Source organism: Mus pahari, chromosome 18 (assembly GCF_900095145.1).
Source record: "Mus pahari chromosome 18, PAHARI_EIJ_v1.1, whole genome shotgun sequence".
In the NCBI taxonomy this organism is placed as follows: domain Eukaryota; kingdom Metazoa; phylum Chordata; class Mammalia; order Rodentia; family Muridae; genus Mus; species Mus pahari.
The window spans coordinates 16,681,632-16,697,650 of record NC_034607.1 but is presented as its reverse complement, the minus strand read 5'-3'; the positions used below and the strand labels follow the sequence as shown (position 1 = coordinate 16,697,650).

The following is a 16,019-nucleotide window of genomic DNA, read 5'->3' as shown; positions in this document are numbered from 1 at the left end:
CACACGGGATACCCACCACTGGCTGGAAGAAGAGCAGTCGCTCCTGGCAGTTGGTGATTTACTCATGTCTTTATCCACACTCTGATATTTCACGGCTCCCAGGGCTTTGCTAGAGTAAATATGACCTTTTATCCTTCGCTTTGTTTAAGCTCAAGGTCAACAGCCCAGCTGTGATCTACCAGTTACTTTGTCCGCCAGACATCCTTGCATTAGAAGCTCACACCAGAGATTCACAGCTCCACTCTCATCCCTTCCTGCCTGCCTGGCTGGTGGTGCTAGGGGTAGAAAGCTGTGACCATGTGGCTCTAGGGAAAAGATGGCTCTTAGAAGGCTGAGGCTAGGTCATTACTCTCTGCTGTCTGCCCCAAGCCTACCTGTCATTAGGGTCAAGGCATGGCCTGGTTTGTTTTTTGTTTTTTGGGTTTTTTTGTTTGTTTGTCTTTGTTTGTTTTGTTTTTTCAGTCTGCTCAGAGGTGCTGATAGCAGCCAGTGTAGCTGTGACTCAAATAGTTATAAATTAGAACACCTGAGGGCTCAGCCATCACTTCTGTCTGCGTGGAGAAGACCTGTATCTACCTGACTCAGATGGATTCTTCCAGTCCCTCTAAGCCTCGTCTTGCCCTCAATTCAAAGCTTTGTTCCTCAAATATCATTAGCACTGCCTGGAAAACTTCTTGCACTTGTGTAAGTGCGACTCCTCTGAAGTGCCCACCCACTTTCTACTTGTATGTGGGTGGATGACAGGAGAGTCAGCTGGGCTCATACATACATTCTCTGTTTTCTCATAGCATCTCCACTGGCAGTGGATGATAATTCTGGGGGTGTCAGTGAGGAAGAGAATAGGTAACAGGACAGTGTGAAAGTGAATGGCCTTGACTTGAACATGTCATCTGTAACCCTCACCCCCAGATCCACCTCACATGGCAAAGCCTCTCTTGCCCTGGGAGAAGTATGGAGACACTGTAGAGTATGGCAGACCAGGGTTCAAACTTTCTTTCTTAGGAGTCCAGAGATGAAGAGATGAGCTTAGGGTACATGCCAGGTCCATTTGTTGCATCTGGGAATTTATTCACCCTTGAGCCTTGTGGGAGAATGTTCCTTCTCAACACACACACACACACACACACACACACACACACACTCACCCCGGATCTCTCTAGATGAAGCCTGTCCTTAGGCCTGACTCCAGACTTACCTTAGTATAAGGACCACTGCAGCAATGTGGGAGTGAGGGGTGGGGTGATGGGTAAAGGGGAAGGCTGGTGTGGATAAGCTTGGACTGTCTTGTTCTTCCTCTGGTTGTTTTTTCAGGCTGTGAAATTTGGGGGCGGGGAGGGAGGAGGTCCCATTTTAAAGCCAGAAGAACCAAGTCCAAGATGGCTGTGCTGATCCAGGAGCTGGATGGAAACCAAGGACCTTAGCTTTTCCCTTTTCCCCACCCTAAGTTCTCTCAGGCTTTTGGCCATATATCTAGCAAATGTTCTTTGCTTTCTGTAGCTGCTAAGACTTCCACTGTGCCCTTCATAGCACCAGCTTCCTCTATTGTCCATTACTCAAAGAAACCACACCAGCCCCTCCTAGTTTTCTGCCCATTATAGGAAAAAACCAAAAAACAAAACAAACAAACAAACAAAAAAAACCACCTCTAACTGCAGAAGTTTGGGTCCTTTGATCTGTGATTGTTTGGGACGGGGTCCTCTGAGCCTTCTCACATGTAAGGTGAGAACCGAGTCTGAGTCTCAGCCACAGCCCACCACCTGGAAGCATCTCCGGTCCCTGTCCTGAGGGAGAGAGAACCACTGACTCCCAGCCACACCCACATGGAGTTTTCCAAGCTTTTCCACTCAGACCTTCTTGGCAACAGTCAAAGTCGGGGGAGGAGATGAGCACAGGCTGGGAGCAGCCTTGGCATCGGCTCAGCGAGCACGAGGTGGCATTTTGATGGGTGGTAAAAATATCTCCCAAGTGTTCAGGGCCAGCTGCCACCCCACCAACATCGTAACTTCTCTCAGATCCTGTCCCCATGCCGAGAACCTGAAAAGCCCACTCCGTCCACATGTCCTAGGGGATAAAGCCACAGGTCACCAAGACCCTGATCTCAGGCCTCTTATATCTGTAATAGCTGCTTCTGTCGTCATGGCCAGATACTAGCACAAAAAAAAAAGACTTTAAGCCTCTAGGGAGAGTAAAGGGCTGTCAGAAGTGCTGTGGCCTGCCTAATGGGCTAATTAAACAGTATCATAAATAATGACTATCAGGGATGCTGGGATGTGGCCCAGTGAGGAGTGTGGTTGCTTAGCATACACGAGGCCCTGGGGGTCCAGCTCCAGCCCGGCACAAAGCAGGTGTGGTTATACATGCCTGCAATCCCAGCGTTTGGGAGGTAGAATCAGGAGAACCAGAATTCGAAGATCATCCTTAGCTACATAGAGAGCTGGGTGTCAGCCTGAGCTACAAGAGACCCTATAAAAAGCCTTGAAGGCAGAGTGAGAAAAACAACAGAGGAGAGAGAGAGGTGAGGCAGAGAAGCTGGGTCAGCAATGCAGTTGCAGGCTGAGCTATACCCTGAGAAGTCGGAGTGCCTGCTCTGCTCCTAGAAGTCTTTCAGGGGCCACAATAAGGTTTCCCAGCAGAGCAAAACATAGCCAGGGCTCTGTCAGAAGACTCAACATGGCCCTGTCTTGAGACATCTGGTTAACTCCTACATCACATCCTAGCGGCCTTTGCATTTATGTGGGTGCCAACAGACAAGAGGCTCTCTAGACAGGGCAGGGGCTCTCATCTGCCTAGAACTTATCTACCCCATCCATCTTCTCCCTGGTACTCTTTAGCCACCTTGCTTCATCACAGCATGCCTCTGCTCTGCTTTCAAATCCTCAGTGGTTCCTCCTCCTGTAAGATAAAACACAAGCCTTGCTCTGGCCTCTGAGGTCCTTCCTGGTGTAGTCCTGCCCCCACCTCCAACTCACTCCTTGACACTCTGCCTCAGATTCCCCCCCAACCCCCGGAGTCCTTGCTGCCTCTCTAACAGGACAACAGGACCAGCCCGTTCTGACCCAAGAGCATTTGTGCACTGATTCCTCCGCCTGGCTATTTCTATCACTTCAGGTCTCTGCCCCCATTCCACTACTCAGAGATGCCATCTCTGATTGCCCACAATAAACAATAGCCTAAGGCTGTCTCTTTGCTTCCCCCTGCCCCCCGCAGGGTACATTTAAAATACAATTTTAGAGTTGGGTGTGGTAGCACACACCTTTAATCCCAGCACTGGGGAGGCAGATACAAGCAGATCTCTCAGTTCCAGTACAGCCAGGGCTACACTTAGAAACTCTATCTAGGAAAACCAAAATTTATATTATATTTAATTAATGAAATTTTTAAAATTTAAAGATTTATTTTATATATGTATGTATATATATATATATATACGTATATTTGTATAGTGTGTGGATATGTGCATCAGAGTGCAGGTGCCATTGGAAGCCAGAAGAGCAGATCCTTAGCATTCGGAGTTACTGACTAGTGTCATTTGCCCAGTGTGGGTGTCAGGAACCAAACTCAAGTCTTCTGCCAGAGTAGTACATGCTTTTAACCTGAGCCTCTCTCCAGCCTCTAAAACATCGTTTTGTGTTTTAAGACAAGCTTTTATGAAGCTCAGGATGAATAGACTCGAGATAAGAGCTTAGGATGACCCTGAATGTCCAATTCCTCTGCCTCCACCTCCCGAATACTGGGATCAGAGGCACACGCCACCATATCCAGTTTCTTGTGATGCTGAGAACTGAACCCTGGGCTTTTGTGCATGCTAGGCAAGTACTCTAGTGGGCTACATACACCTCCCCATATCTGAAATTCTTTCCCTCCTAACCCTTTCCCTCATAGGCCTGAAAGTTTCTTCAAAACCAAGCCTTTGACTATATTGTTGCAAACAGGAGTCTTGTCCAGAAACTCAGTAACTATTTTCTTCCTTGACCTACCTGCAAAGAGGCACCACATCTGCAACTGTAATTGGAATAAACCTTTTCTCCCTGTAGCTGCTTTTATTGTTTTTTTTTTTTATCACAGCAACTGAAGTGAAACCAGAACAACCAGGAAAAAGCAGAGAGCAGAGCCCTGCCTGACCCCCATCCTTGTATTAGCTGTTCACACTCAGCAGAGAGGTTAAGATAAATGCCCCCAGGCTGCTCTGTGTGGGAACTTCCCACAGGATCTGCAAATTGTCTCTTTGGAGAGTTCAGAGTTCTAGTCTCAGAGTCAAAGATGAGGTGCACAGGGTACAATGAGGCTGGAACAGGAGCTCTGGGTTTCTCTCTCTCTCTCTCTCTCTCTCTCTCTCTCTCTCTCTCTCTCTCTCTCTCTCTCTATATTGACCCTCCCCAGCAATGTATCTAAAATGCTCTGTAGATCAATGCCAATGTAGATCCACGAGGCTGTGACCCCAGCAGTGCCTGGGAAAGTCTTAGGGTCTAAAACATCAGATACCCAATCTGAGCCAACCAAGTAGATGGTGGTAGATGTCACAGCAACCAAGGGGTCCTACAGTAGTGTGGGTTGGAAGCTCAGCACAACAGATCATCAGGAGGAGGTTCAAATGCCTGGACATCAAACTTCCCTGTCTCCTTCATGTCCCAGCTGTCTCTGAGGAGCCAGGTCTTATGAACACTAGGAAAGGAGTATTTGGTATTTGATATTGCTCTGAGGCCTGTGGCCACCAGCACTGTCTCCGAAAGTGATGAGAAATAAGAGATGGTGTAGACTTCATCTTTATATGGTGGCGGGAATGACAGCACAGCAAGAATAGGCATAAAAACGTTAGTATTGACTCTCAGCTTGGCAAGCTCTAGAACCATCTAGGAGGCAAATCTCAGGCTAGTCTGTGAGGAAGTTGCTGGGATGGGCTAGCTGAGGAAGCTGCAGGAAGACCAGTTTATGAAATGTACTAAGCACCACTCAGTGGGGTGGGGTACGGGACTTAGAAAAAAAATGGAAAACGTAAGCTCAGCACCAGCATCCTCTCTTGGCTTCCTGACTCCGTATGATCTGACCAGCAGCCTCACACTCCTGCCCCAAGCCTTCTATACCCTGAAAGATGGACCTTCAAACTAAGAATCAACCCCTCCTTAAGTGACTTTGTTAAGTAAGCCATCCACCCCAAAGCCCTGAACATCTCATCTGTGTGCTCCATACTCTAGAGGTGAGGTGTCCCATCAGCCTAGAAACTGATAGAGTAGAAAACGTGTCTCTCTGGTTGTCCCCTCGAGGGGGACAACATACCTCAGGGACCCTCTTGTCCCTACATTGAGGTGCCAGACACATCACACACAGGGTGAAGGCAAGCCTGTAGCTTGGCCGATCCCACTGAGCTGTAGGTAGCGAACTGGCTATGCCCCGGGCCCTCTCTGGGACTGCTTCCAACATCTCATCTGCTTGACAGATGTTCCTGACAGCTCTTAGAGACAAGTGTTTGTGAATGTCACTTGGGCCGATAATGACATGCAGGGCACTTAACTTTCCATGTCACGCAAGAGATGAGGCTTAGCTGAGATGGTGTGTCGCTCTCTCTGGGTGGGGGAGGGGCTGCTCTCACCACCATCCCCTTCCTTGCTCACTGCTCTCCCCTCTGAGGGGGGTACCCATTAATGTTATTCTTCCCCTGAAAGGTCTGACCCTGATGATGCGAGATGTGGCTGTCAATCTTCCCCAGTCACTCAGGGAGCAAGCCAGATGGTAATCCGAGAGCTAAATGAGTCCAGAGTGTCCCAGTGCCTTCCTGCAGGGCTCGCCTGTGCGTCAGTGGGGAAGAGAAGTACCTGGGGGGGGGGGGAAGAGGTGACTATCTAAGGCACCTGATAATGAGAGTTTTCATGACAGACGTTTTCCTTGGTCACCTGAGATCAGTCAGGTCTCCCCATCTGGGGAGAGGCCAGAACCTGGAATGTTTTGGAATGAAGCCTAGAACCACATGCATCAGACATTGCTCACAGCTCCCCTAGGGTTTGGTAGAACCTTTGGATATCAGTTAGTGACATGGGACTGGGTTAGGCTAGGCTCTCTGAGCCTCTAACGATCTCTGACTTCATGCTCCGGGGCTCAGATGCCTGGGGGGTCCTAACATCAGAACACAGGGTCCTGCACAGTAAATGCCACAGAAACCATGCTGTCCAGCTGAAGAAGAGTCACGGGCTGAAAGGATTGGTATCACACTAGTTAGACATTCCTACTCCTACCTCCCCATCATCCCTGGGAGGGGCTTAACTGGATTCTCCTGGGGCACTGGAAGCTCCCAGATCATCATGGTTGATGCTTAGGTTGTCACATGGCAGTTCTGAGGTCTGTTTCCCTTCTGTTCTTCAAATGTGGAATTTATAGCCCATATGCCGACATCACCCACCAATGACCATGGGTGGGAGATGTCTGCACTGGAGCAGAAGAGGGAGGCAAAGCCAGGTCCCTAGATCACCAGGGCCAGACCATTCAGGAAAACAACAGCATTAATGGGGACTCCTCTGAGGAGAGATCAGTGAACATGGGGAGAACCACACTTACCCAGGGAGAGTGACATCTCAGCTCAGCTAACCTCACCTGTGAGCTATGCAGGGTAATGCTAGTGGGATTTTATTCTTGTGTGTGTGTGTGTGTGTGTGTGTGTGTGTGTGTGTACGTATACGTGCATACATGCACCAACACATGTATCTGTGCATGCATGTTACACATTGCCCTTTTCTATTCATAAATGCTTTAACTAGATCAGAGGAGCTGGGATCTTTTTCTAAGTCCTTTCATCTTCAATGTCAATTTTACCTCATCTCATCCGAACTTCTAAAATCTCATTTCTATGCTGGGCCATTCCGTATTACACTCACTACAGCTCTATTCTGGCCATTCTGGATTAAACACACTACAGCTCTGTTCTGCTCCATAGAATCACAACCTCCCCTGACCTGAGCAGTGTGTGTCCTCGACACCGCAGAGAACTATGGTGTCTTTTAACACTCCACTGTTAACGTGGGTGCAATGTCCTTATGAGCAACAACTTCAAGCCTAGGTAAAATTTCTGAGCAAGCCCGGTTCTCCTTACATTGGACATAAACAGATGAGTAACAAATATGACCAAGACAGATGACAGGTAGATTACAGGTGGATATATAGACAATGATAGATGATAGACAGACAGACAGACAGACAGATAGATAGGTGGACAGAAAGACAGTGATAGATAGATGTATGATAGACAGGTGGATAGACAATGATAGATGATAGATGGGTGGATAAACAATGATAAGTTGGTGGATAGATGAATAATAGATGATGCATGTTACCTCTTTCTAGATGGGTAGAAAGATGGTAGGTGACAGGCAGATAAATGATAGATGATGAAAAGGTGACAGGTAGATGTTTTTCTGCATACTGTGCTGTGTGTGTTCCTCATTTACACTTCTCATCTGTCCATCCCTCTGCTCTCCTGTTCTGTGATCCTTCTTGTTGAGATATGAATTGAGCAGAGAGTTGCCATGCAACCCCTGTGGTTTCTTCCTTCTTGGGGGAAAGATGCTTTTTTTTTTTAAAAAAAAAAAAAAAGTCCAGTGTCCCTCTTAGGTTTTCTCTCTCCCACCATGAACTCCCTCAGTAAAACCATGGAGGCTGGTCCTGTAAACCATAGCCAGAAGCTAGGGTTCAATATAATGCTTATTATTCAGCTTCCTGTGATCATGAGGAAATATTTGAAGTGATTAATGCTATAAAGAAAACAGGTTAGTTGAGTTTGTGCTTCTGGAGGTGCAGGTCTGAGATTGGATGGTTCTACTGCTTTGGACCTCCTCTGGTGAGCCAGGAGGAAATGACAGAAAACTGTCTTACATCTTTTTCCAGATAGGTGGTAGACAGATAGATATGAAGATAGATAATAGATAAGTAGGTAGATAGATAGATATAGATAGGTAGATAAATGATAAATATATGATTGATAGATAGATAGATGATAGATAGATAGATAGATAGATAGATAGATAGATAGATAGATAGATAGAGTTAGATAATAGGTAGATAGATAATAGATACATACATACATACATACATACATACATACATACATACATACATAGACAGATGGTAGATAGACAGATAATAATAGATTAAGGGAGAGGAAGGGACTAGGGCCCTTCAATCCCTTTCAAGGGCATACTTTGATAACTCCAGGACCTCCCTCATGTCTCCATCTCTTAAAGGTTCACAGCACCTCCCAGTATTGCCATTCAGGACACCCAATCAAACCATAGCAATAGGCCTACCTTTTTCTGACTGTGTGACTTTGAGGGACTTTTGTGATATTCTCTTGTCCCTTTATACTTGGTAAGACCAGGAGGGCTAAGTGAACTAGACTCTGGAAAACTGTGCCTCCTGCAATCAGTGAGGTTGAGATAATGTTGGTGCTGGTGGTTGCTTCTACTCTCCTCTGAGAGCACAGCCTCCTTGGACATCTATCTTCTTGCAGAGAAGGCTAAAAGGAATATCTAACCTCTTTCCATTTCCATCCCTAGGACCACAAAGAATATAATGACCTTGTTTTTGACTGCTCTTTCTTTGGCTACTATTAACAATACTAACAGAACTCTATATCCTGTGACTGCTTAACACAAGTTAATAGTATATGGAAAGCTTTCTTTTCTTTCTTTTTTTTTGTTTTTTGTTTGTTTGTTTGTTTGTTTGTTTTTCGAGACAGGGTTTCTCTGTGTAGCCCTGGCTGTCCTGGAACTCACTCTGTAGACCAGGCTGACCTCGAACTCAGAAATCTGCATGCCTCTGCCTCCCAAGTGCTGGGATTAAAGGCGTGTGCCACCACCACCTGGTAAGAGCTTTCTTTTCTATTGTGTGTGTGTGTGTATGTGTGTGTGTGTGTGTGTGTGAGATGTGTATATGTGCATAAACATGTTTGTGCTAAGCTGTTTAGCCAATGCGCCATGAATTAGCCTCGCTCCATATCCTAGTGCTGGGTTACAGACATGAGCCATCCATCATGTTTGGCTTTTATGTGAATTTTAGAGTTCCAAACCCAGGTACTCACTCTTGTGGAGCAAGCACTTTACCAAGTGAGCAGTCTCTTTAGACTCTATATGAAGCATTTTTTTCTTGTGGTATATCATCTAGTCTTCATGAGCAGCCTTAAGAAGTTAGGTTTGACCTCTGCAGTTTGTTAGCTTTGTTGTTTTAATTTCTAACGCTTCCTTTTTAGTCTACTTTGTTTATGTGTTCTGGTGCTTTGCTTTGCTTTGTTTTGTTTTGAAACAGGGTCTCACTAAGTACTCTAGTATGGTGGGGAATAAGAATGCCCCCCCATAGGTCCATATATTTAAATTCTCAGTCATCAGGGAATGGCACTACTTAAAGAGGTTTAGGAGGTGTGGCCTTTTGGAGTAGATGTGACCTTGTAAGAGGAAGTGTATCACTAGGGGTAGACTTTGAGGTTTCTGAAGCCCAAGCCAGACCCAGGGTCTCTCTCTCTCTCTCTCTCTCTCTCTCTCTCTTCCTGCTGCCTGTCAATCCAGAAGTAAAGCTCTCAGCCACTTCTCCAGCATCATGTCTGTCTGAGTGCAGCCATGCTCCCTGCCATGATGATAATGAACTAAACCTCTAAAGCTATAAGCCAGTCCCAGTTAAACGCTTTCTCTTATGAAAGCTGCAATGGTCATGCTGTCTCTTCACAGCAATAGAACAGTGGCTAAGACACTTAGACGGGCCTAAATCTCACTACATGAACTCCCATAAAGCTGCCTAAATCCTCTTCCCAAGGCATTGGCATTGAAGGCCTACACAACCACACCTGGCTGGACACTTTCATTTTATTTGTACTCTCCAGATTCCCAGTCAGCTAGCCAGGAGAATAAATTTGAATTTTTCCTTGAGTAACAACAGCAAGAACCCAGCTTCAAGGCCTGGTGCCGCTCCAGGCATTTATGAGCCCCTGGTGAGGGTAGAAGGTGACATCTTCATGACAGTGATGTAGCCACGCTACTGACGTATGCCCATCTCGTCTCTGTGCCCTCCTAACTCAAGCCTTTCATCAGTTCATGCCCAAGCCAGTCACACAGCTGGTGGCTTTTGGCTGTTCTGCTTTTTTATCAAGTCAAAGCCACATGATAAATACACACTTGAAGAAAATGCACTTATTTTCCAAAAGGTCAGCCTCACAGGCTATGGAAAAAATGTAAATTAAATAAGACTTGCGTTCCACCTCTGCAACTGACAAAGATGAAAAGCGTTGCACAGTTTTCAGTACTGAGAAAGCAGCGGTCAAGAACATTGTTAGGTGCCACCTATAAGAGAATAGATAAATAATCAAATATAACAAGCAAGTGTTATAATTGACTTGTTAAGCCAGTAGTTCAACCCTGAGGGGAATGTGTGGTAAAAACTGGCATTTCACCAAATGTATTTTTACTTTGGTACAAAAAAAAAAAAAAATCCATCATGAAATTACTTTTAATACTGAAAAAAAGAAGCGACCTAAAATTCTAATGATTGAAGGCTAATGGTTGAATCAACACAAAATATTTTAGTACCATGGGGACTAAGCCAGCTGAGCCAGCTGAGATCTCAAGTGGGAAAGACAAAGATTTAATAATGCTATAGGTGGACCACACATGATCTGGTAGAAAACAGAGATACTCCCTAGAGCCTTCCAGTGAGGATTGATGGTGGGAGGACAAGGTGATTTAACTGCTCCTTCCATATCTTTTCTCTTCTAGTTTTCTATGAAGACTGTATTTCATCAGTAGAAACAACAACAACAACAACACACACACACACACACACACACCAACAGACAGACAGACAGAGACAGACACAGAGAGATAGAAAGAAAGAAGCTCCCTTTTGAGAGTGTGCAGCTTTATAACACTGTCTTTTGTTACATGTGAAACCAAGGTCAGTTCTAACACCATCCCCTCCGCATGCTCTCTGCCACAAGGGCATTCTTCGCTCTGTTGCTTCCACGGTGTTCTGACCCTCAAGGACACATTGGCTTCTTCCTTATCTGTTCTGTCTCTATCCAGAAATTGACCAATCCAGAAGCTCTCCATGATGTGACAAGGGTTCATGCACTGTAGCCTCTGGGGTCATGTGATGAGGCCTGTGGCTCCATTTCCAAACTAGTCATTCTGAGAGCACATCATGAAACAGGATTTATAGGATACACACATTCTCTAAGCAGTACAGGTCACAGTCCTCGTTTTCACTGAAACTGAGGCCAGTATGGGAAGAGACCCTCTGAGACCATTCATGCAGGCTCTGGGGTCTGCGTATGGCTTCTGTGATATGTGATTCTTTTCTATTGCTGTTTCCTCTTCTGAGACAGGGTCTCACCATGAAGCTTTGACTGGCCTGGAACTTACACACACGCTGGCCTAGGAATTATGATTTTTCTGCCTCTGCCTCCAGATTGCCAAGATTATATCCACGCATTAATAAGCCTGGCTGGGGTATGTAATGCTACTGCCCTTGTGTTGTTAGCCTCCCTTTTGTCCAGACCTGAGGATGACCCTTGACTTTCACAGACGCTTTTCAAAGTCAGTATAATTGACTCCATCTTCATAAGGAGCCTGGGATACAGAAGGGTGGTGGACAAGATGAGGCTCGTCTAAGATCTGGAAGGACCCCATGAGCCTATGAGCCTTGGGCAGCCAGAAATGTACCAGCAAGGAGAAGCTAGTCTCCTTTTATTGATGAAAAAAGAAATAAACAAAAAAAGGCAGACATCTCTGGAGGTAAAGACAACCCAAGGCAGGACTCAATCCAGAGGAAAACAGAATTTAAGCTAATGAGAAACTGAACATATGCAGAATTCATGGGGTCTTTGATGCAGTCAAGCCTAAAGTAGGTTCTTTTTAATGATTTGAGGTAATGCAGGATAGCTCAAATTCTCTCTCTCTCTCTCTCTCTCTCTCTCTCTCTCTCTCTCTCTCTCATACATGCATGCATGCATACATACATACACACACACATACATATTTACATATACACACACAAACAAACACACACACACACATACGCTCACACACATGCTGACTCACTTTGATTAAACTTCTCTCCATCACAAGTCTCTATCAGTTTGGGTAGATTAGGTCCATAGAACAGCTGAGGAATCTGGGGCCCGACCAGAAGTGGAAAGCCAGGCCATGATCCTCAACTCTTTTCTCCCCTCATAATTTTCCACCTGGACTCTGAGGAGTCAGGGAGAGATTCTTCGGCCACTGGATTTCCCAATGGCTCAACTCTGACTCCGTTCTCATAGCAAGGAGCTCAGAAGTGTCAAGCCACATATCTAGCTCCCTTTCCTGGGAGACACAGTCCTTACACACACACACACACACACACACACACACACACACACACACACACACATGCACGCTTCTTCAGCTACAGTGGTGGGAGCCCCTTACCTGTAGCAGAGGAACAGTTGACCCAGGATCCCCACCGGCACCCCTGAAGAGAAGGGAGACAGGTGCACAGGCTCTAACTTCCCAGCCCTTCCCCAAGCGTGCTCCTGTCCCACCTGACCGACCACTCAGTAGCCTCTGGCTCACCTGTAGATCAGCACCTCGTCATCAGAACAGTTGTACTGCAGCTGATACATCTTCACCCTGGGTGCTGACTTGCTGACGGACCACTTGACCAGGGCAGATGTGGTGGTTACATCTGACACAAGCACTGCCCTCTCTGGGGTGCTTTTGGGAGGCTCCCCAGCCCCACTACCTCCCCCTCCCCGGCTGGTCTTGCTGGAACCTGTGATGTCCGAAAGGCGAGACTTTGGGGGCGCCATCCGGCTAGTGCTGTTACTGAGGTGTGGGAGCTGCACAATGGAGACCTCTACGGTGGCCGTAGCCTCTCCTGCTGCATTGGCTGCAATGCAGGTGAAGGGTCCGCTGTCCTGAGAGGTGGTGATTAGAATGTCCAGGGTGCCGTTGTCATATACAGCAGTCCTGGAAGAGTTTCCCACCAAGCGGTCATCGGGGGCAACCCAGTGGATCAAAGGGCTGGGGTCCCCAATGGCCTTGCACTTGAGAGTAGCTGCCTGGCCCTCCAGAACCAGCAGCTTGTGTGTGTGCTGGGTGATGAGAGGCGGCTCACACACAAACTCCTCCTCACGAATATGCCAAAAATAACGACCCTTGAGACTTCCGGGGGATCCACAGGTCTCCAGGTCATCATCCCTCTCCAGCCTCCGCAGCCAGAGAAGCTCACAATTGCAGTGCAGCGGGTTCCCTCCAAAACTAAAAGACAGGGGTGGGGCAAAGGGCGTGGCAGTCAGCAAGGAAGCCTGGGAGCGGGCAAAGATTGGGTCCGGGGGAAGCTTCTGCAGCCGATTGGATGTGAGGTCCAGACGGGCCAGTTTCTGCAGGTCTGTAAAAGTACCTTCAGCAATGTAGTCCAGCAGATTGTGGTCCAGACTCAGCTGATGGAGGTTGACCATGCGCCGTACAGAATCCCAGGGAAGTCCGTGCAGGTTGTTGTAAGATAGGTCCAGGTCTTCTAAAGTCAGCAAGAAGTCTTCAAAGGCATCATCAGCAATGCCACCCAACTGATTATTGTTCACAATAAGGTGCTGCAGGTTGACCAGGCCCCGGAGTGTGTCCTCCCCAAGGCTAGGTAGCCGGTTGCTGTCGAGGTGCAATGAGCGGAGGCTCTCAAGGTCCAGGAAGGAGAAGGGCTGGATGTGGCTGATGGTGTTCCTGGACAAGGTCAGATCCACCAGCCCTGTCATGTTGGCAAAGTCTTGGCGGCCAATGTGGATGATGAAGTTGCCACCCAGACGCAGCTCCACCGTCCTCCGGTCAATGTCAGGGGGCACAAAGAGGAGCCCCTTGGAGGGACACAGGGTCCCCAGTGACTCAGACAGATTCTGGCAGACGCAGTACTTGGGGCAGGCATCGACCACAGCAAACGCCATGCCAAAAGCCAGCAGGCCGCCAAGCAGAGTCTCCATGGTCTGGTCACTCAGCCTCTGCACCTGGAAGGAGGGACACAACATCAAGGTCAGCAGGTAATCGCCCTTCCAAGGAACATCCCGCTGCACTGGGGAACAACAGAGACTGGCTATACCCAGGTAAGTGCTCATACCTTTTCATTTAACTCTTCCAATTGCTTCTCTACTTTTCCTTTTCTTTAGCTGATATTATCTCCTAGCAACTTGATTCACTGTCTGTGTGCTTTCAGATTGTTTCCTAAATGACGTGCACCATGTGAGTACCATGCTAGCAGACCTTTCATGTGTTTTATGAACTTCTGTGTCCCAAATATCTAGCAGTGTCCGGAAGCCCAGAACAACCTAGTTACTCGGTTGGTACTTGTTGGATGGTGGGTGGACAGATGAGTAGGAGGTTAGCTTTTAATAAGTAACTGGACAGATGGGGGGAATAATAGTTGGATGGGTGGGTGACTGAATGGGTAGATTTGGTGTTGGTATGTCTATAGATGAAAGGATGGACGAGTGGATGCAGGGAAGGATGAATGGGTAAATGAGTAGGAGAATGGTAGATGGGTGTCTAGGTGGATTGAAGGATAGATGGGTGGGTGGATAGATGGATGGATGGGTGTGCAAGTGGATAGAATGAATGGATGGGTGGGTAGGCAGGTAAATAGATGAATGGATGGGTGGGTAGGCAGGTGGATAGACAGATAGATGGATGGGTGGGCAGGTAGATAGATGGATGGATAGATGAATGGATGGATGATTGGATGGCCAGGTGGATAGGTGGGTGTATGGGTACCTATTGAGGTATATAGAAGGATGTATGGATAGATGGATGGAGAGAATGAATGGGTGGATAGACAGATGAATTCATGAATGTGTGGATAGAGAGATGGTTAGATAATATTATAATAGTTGTTCATCAACTGATGTAGTGGATGTTTGAAGTACATATACAGTTGTCTTGTGAACTGCAATGGTAATATCTCAGTGATCCTAAAGGAAAAGGATATAGGGAGGAAGGGAGCTGCTCCTGGGAGAAGCCGGGTTGGTGGGAACTGGCTTTGTGTGGCTCTTCATCAAGGTCAAGCCACTTAGATGCCAACTTTTGAGAGTTCAGGAAGGCAAGCTGTTAAAAAGACATGATTTTAAGAATCTGACTGGTGCTAGGTCCTTTTCCTAGATCCTGTGCATCCAAACTCTTCTGTGGGCTTCAAGAGCTACCAGGGAAGACTGCCTGTGCGCAAGGACAGGAGCTTGCCTCTCAGCCTACTTGAGGCTTTATTTAAAAGTCACCTTCTCATTGAGGGCTCTGATGATACCCTGATACCCTATTACCATGACTCCCTAACACACACACACACACACACACACACACACACACACACACTTCCCTTTCCCATTCTGGGTATATACTCACTTACTAGGGTATTCACACTTAGTAGGCATTTTTTCTTGAAAGGATATATTGGATAGGATAAAGACAAATACTTTGGGGGTTTCTGTGCCTCCCAATCTTACAATCTTACGGAATCTCCCTATTCCACCGTGTAATAACAAGTATGTGCCTTTGTGTGTTTGTGTGTGTGTTATGCGAAAACAAAGCCATTGGGTTGGTCTGTGAGAAAAATCCTGTGCTGTACAGCTTCCTAAAGACCAGCAATTCTCAAATTGGCTTTCTCAGCGTGCTAATTAGGTTCCGCAAAGTGGCTTCAGAGGCCAATAAGCTGGGGATGCAGTGCCCACTTGGTGGCTCCTGTGGACTCACTCTCTGCACATGTTAACACGTTTGGAAGAGCTGAGGTATTCTGCCGTAGTGAAGGCACTGGATTAAAGATAAACTTGATGCTGCTTTTTAAAAATTTTTGTTTACTTTGCGCATGTGCACACACTTGTGTGTTCAGGCGCACGTGTACATGTGTGTGGAGGCTGGAAGTTTTTTTTTTTTTTTAAATTTATTTATTTATTTTTTAATTATTATTATTTTCTTTATTTACATTTCAAATGCTATCCCGAAAGTTTCCTATACCCTCCCCCCACCCCTGCTCCCCTACCC

The 16,019-nt window shown here is 46.7% G+C and overlaps 1 protein-coding gene across 1 annotated transcript in view; it reads right to left on the bottom strand.

The window, feature by feature from the left end:
- Nucleotides 1-16,019, bottom strand: part of Lrfn2 (leucine rich repeat and fibronectin type III domain containing 2) — a 169,577-nt gene that overhangs the window by 12,099 nt on the left and 141,459 nt on the right. The window contains exon 2 of the mRNA XM_021218067.2: nucleotides 12,579-14,002. Within this exon, the coding sequence (XP_021073726.1) occupies nucleotides 12,579-13,978 (1,400 nt within the window). The 5' untranslated portion in view covers nucleotides 13,979-14,002. The remainder of the gene's footprint in view (nucleotides 1-12,578; nucleotides 14,003-16,019) is intronic.